The 4,012-nt window shown below is 58.2% G+C and overlaps 1 protein-coding gene across 1 annotated transcript in view; it reads left to right on the top strand.

Moving 5' to 3' along the window:
* Window positions 1-6: 6 nt before the first annotated feature.
* Window positions 7-4,012, top strand: part of MDGA1 (MAM domain containing glycosylphosphatidylinositol anchor 1) — a 72,849-nt gene continuing 68,843 nt past the window's right edge. The window contains exon 1 of the mRNA XM_014545717.1: window positions 7-81. Within this exon, the coding sequence (XP_014401203.1) occupies window positions 15-81 (67 nt within the window). The 5' untranslated portion in view covers window positions 7-14. The remainder of the gene's footprint in view (window positions 82-4,012) is intronic.

Raw genomic sequence — 4,012 nt, 5'->3', positions numbered from 1 at the left:
CACCGGCCCTGAAGATGGAGGTGACCTGCCTGCTACTTCTGGCGCTGATCCCCGTGCACTGCCGAGGACAGGGCGTCTACGGTAAGAGCCCGCGCCCGCGGCACGCGCGTTAGCACCGGCGGAAACTTTGCAAGAGGCGCAAAGCGCGCGTTGCGGGGTTTGGTGGGGACCCCGGCGGCTCGCACTCTGGAGGGGATGCCCGGGTCCCCGCCCTTTCCCAGGCGCGAGAAGAGCGAACGAGCTGCTTCGGAGCACAGAGGCGGGTCGTGGGGTCTGGCGTGAAGCTGGTGATGCCAGGGGGAGGCACCCACTTTCTCACACCCTGTCAGAGGCGGGAGTGACTCCGAACCCCGGAGAGCACCCAGTCGGCTGGCTCCGGAGACCCCGACAGACCTCAGGCCGGGGCTGGGGCAGCGACTTGCACCGAAGCCTGGTTTACCCCGGCTCGGCCTGGGGAGCGGAAACCGAGCGATGTGTGACCCGGAGTTGCGCGTGGTTTGCGCGAGAGCTGGCAGCCGGCACCGCCACGGAGCCGCGGGCTCGCCTTCCGCGATCTCACAGAGGCTTCGCTTCTTTTAGTCGCTTCTTGGCAACCCGAGCGGTTGCCACATCCCCCGGATCCGCAGCCTAAAGCCCCGGCATCCCTTTTCGGACCTCTCTGGAGCCAGTTCTTCCTGCCTCCGCTTCCCAGCTACAAAACCCCAGCCCCACCTTTCGTTCCCTGTGCGCGCGCACACATACACACACACACACACACACACACCCACACACACACACACACAGACACCGTCCCCCCAAAACGCAGACAAGGCACACACCCACCCGCTACGCCTCCAAACGCTGCCTCCTGCCCGGCAGCTTTGCTCCCGCGTCCCCACGCCTCGCTCTTGGGCGCTAAGGGGACTCCAGTCACCCCTTATCCCGTCTTTTCCGTGGGTTTTTCCCGGGGAAAGGTCCCCAGAACAGGCATCACCGCTCTCAGGGACCCTCCCTCTGACTTCTAGCAGCCCCGGAATGCCCCGACCCCGCCGCACAAAAAGTCAGTCTCTGGGCCCAGCGGCCCCTACTTCGCTTTCTGCTGACTGCAGGGCAGTCTGTGCGGCCACTTTTTGATGAAGTGAGCTGGAGTGAGTGGGAGGATTCTCTTTCTTTCTGAGGTTGAGGGCGTAGTTCCTGCCTTTAAGATGGGGGGGGGGGGGGCGGGAGAGTTTGGCCTGTTCTATTGGTGGGGGTCGGACGCTTTGTCCCTCCCCATACATTTTTGGCTACCAGCCTCAGGTGCAGATGCTAAATGCCTCCTTCTGGGGGTGCCTCACAAGAGGGAGGGGTGCCCTGAGGGGTTTCTGGGAGGTGACTTGCTAGCTGGCTTGGGTTTAATTCCCTGGGGAGGCTGGCCCAGGCATCTGGCCAAACTCTGCTTCTTAATTAGTTTGTGTGTCTCTTACTGCCTGGCCCTTTAGATATAGGCCAGAAAAGGAAAGACGAGGAAGAATGAGAGAGGCTGGGTTATGGGGAGGAGGCCACTGAGTGGGTCCCAGAGGCCTCAGCCCCGCAGGGGTTGTGTGTGTGTGTGTGGGGGGGGGCGTCTTCCTTCCTCTTTCTCCCCAAGGTTTCTCTTCAGCCTCCCTGTTCCTTAGGAGGAAGCCTAGAGAGGGACATCCGTGAGGTCTCCCCCTGTTTTTCACCACACCCAGGAGGTCTGTAGAGTGACTGAGAGCCCTCCTGTTGGCTGCTGTCCCCCACTCTCCTCCCTCTGAGTGCCCTTGGGCAGACCTGGCATGCCCATCTCCCGGCCATGGCCATCCCCTTCCTCCATTCCCTCCACCTCCTCCAGCCTCCTCCAGGGCTGCATGGGGCACATCTGGAGGAACCCCTAGCAGTGAAGGCGGGGAGTGGGAGACAGGTGCAGTGGTCTCTGCAGACCCTGATTTCAGAGTGCTTTGGGGCCAGGGTTGAGTCGTTGGCTCACCTGCCCCCTTTCTGGGTGTTTTCTCCCCTCCCTGAGTCCAAGCTCTCTCACTCAGAGTGAGGTAAGTGGGTTGTGTGCATTGGGGCCAACCCCTGACTCTTGGATGACATTCTTTCCACCTGCCCTTTGAGAGTGTGGCTCCAGGGAAAGACTGGGGCCTCGGGGGAATTGCTGGGTGGAAAGTCTTTATGGCGGTGGATGGAGAGAAAGGAAGATCTAGTTTGAGGGGGAGGATAGCAGGAGGCTACTGAGTTCCTTGTGAAGCTTTGGCCAGATATAGCCAGAGAGAACCATCGCAGGGCTGGGGCTGGGGTAAGGAGTAGTATGGAGAGCTGGTTTTCTGCTCCCTCCCCAACTTTCCCTCTATTCACAAAGCAGATGAAGCAACTTGAGAAAGAGTGGAGTGCAGGTGAGAAATGGTCAGGCGAGTCCATCCCTGTGTGCCAGCATCCAGCATGGTGCCTGGCACACAGCAGGAGCTCAGCAAATATTTGTTGCAAGAATGAAGGGCCATGGTTTGGGGGGAGTTGGAAGAAATGCTTATTGAAATTCTTTCTTTCCCAGGTGTCTCCCTAAGATGGTTTGTTTGCACAGGGCAGTTGGGCATTCTTTGAGGGTCTCTGCTTAGGGCGAGTCACAGTCTTAGGCTGGTGGCTATAGGCTGGTGGCTATAGATAGGGGGGAACTCAGGCTGCAGAAGAGAGAGGAGGCTGGAAGCCCAGTGCTGCCCTGGCAGCTCGGAGGGAGGCAGTTTTTACTCAAGACACACAAAAAACAAGTGTGCCCTGGGGAGGGAACCACCAGCCCCTTCCCCTCTGCTCCCAGGCTGGTGTGGCTGAGGGAGGAGCAGATTAGCAGACATGGAAGCTGAATTGGAAAGAGGGAGGAAGACTGGGATGTGGAGGGCAAACCCTGCCATAATCTGGCCTGAGCTGGGAGTCTCTGCTGAGGCTGGTAGGAGGCAGGGGCCTGGAGACCTATGTCTGCTTCCCTCTGAGGGTCCTCTTGCCAGACCCAAGCTGCGCTGCTGCAGTGGGACCGGGGAAGCGCTCTCAACTGGCCAGGTGGCTTTGCTCTTCTTTGGGGCACAGATGCTATAGCAGCTGAGTACCAGACCAGATGGTCCATTTGGAGCTGGTTCCCTCTTTCCTCCCAGCCTCCCAATCTCCTGGCCCCGTTTGTTGTGCTCCAGGGTGGATCCTGTGAGCTTCTTTCCGGCAGGCCAGGGGTGGTGGGCTGCCCCAGAGGCCTAGTTCTAGGCAGAGGGAGTAGCCAAGGGATGGAGGAGTATCCTTCATGAGGATACACCCGCCCTGGCTCATCTCCGCCCATAGCTGCCGGACTTCCAGCGAGGGGCGGGTTGAAGGGATTCCTCTCCCTTAGAAAAACACAACAAACCTCGGGATTATTTAATATGCAGGAGTGGGAATTGACATTATCCTTAAGACAGGTTGTTTGCAACTTACTGGTGGAAGTCAAAATATTTCACCAAAGGTGTCATCAGAAACTACTATCCTATGCTAATTTTTGTGGGAACATGAAGACAGATGTTGAATAATTTGACAAGAGCAACATAGCTTACAGAATTATCACCAAGTCAGGTTTTTTTCCCCTCCTCTGAGGGTTCGGAGAAGGAATTTCAGGAAGTGTGCCTCCCAGCGCCGCCTTCTGGGTGTTGATCTAGGTGTGGGCACTCGGGATTTTTCACTAGTTTCCACCCCAGGCCCAGAAACTGCCTGTCCAGATCGGACTCTCCCCTGGGAGAAGGCATCGCATTGGAAAACTCTGGGGGGTCAGGGCTGACAGAAAGCTGAGGGCTTTGCAAATGTCCTCAAGAAGGTCCAGGCCTCTGTCCTCCCTTCCTTCTCAGTTATAGCAACTGCAGGAGGGAGAGGGTCTTGCGTCTCCAAATCCAGGCGCTTTTGTTTGCTTTGCCAGCACTGTCTGTATCCCCCATTGAGGTTGGCCCCTGAGCCTGCTTGAGGGCTCCCCCGTTCTGGAGTCAGACCCAAGAGCCGCCCCCCCCCCCCCACTCTTATATTT

The sequence above is a fragment of the Myotis brandtii genome, unplaced genomic scaffold (assembly GCF_000412655.1).
Source record: "Myotis brandtii unplaced genomic scaffold, ASM41265v1 scaffold420, whole genome shotgun sequence".
Lineage (NCBI taxonomy): Eukaryota > Metazoa > Chordata > Mammalia > Chiroptera > Vespertilionidae > Myotis > Myotis brandtii.
This window is presented reverse-complemented; position numbering and strand designations above follow the sequence as displayed.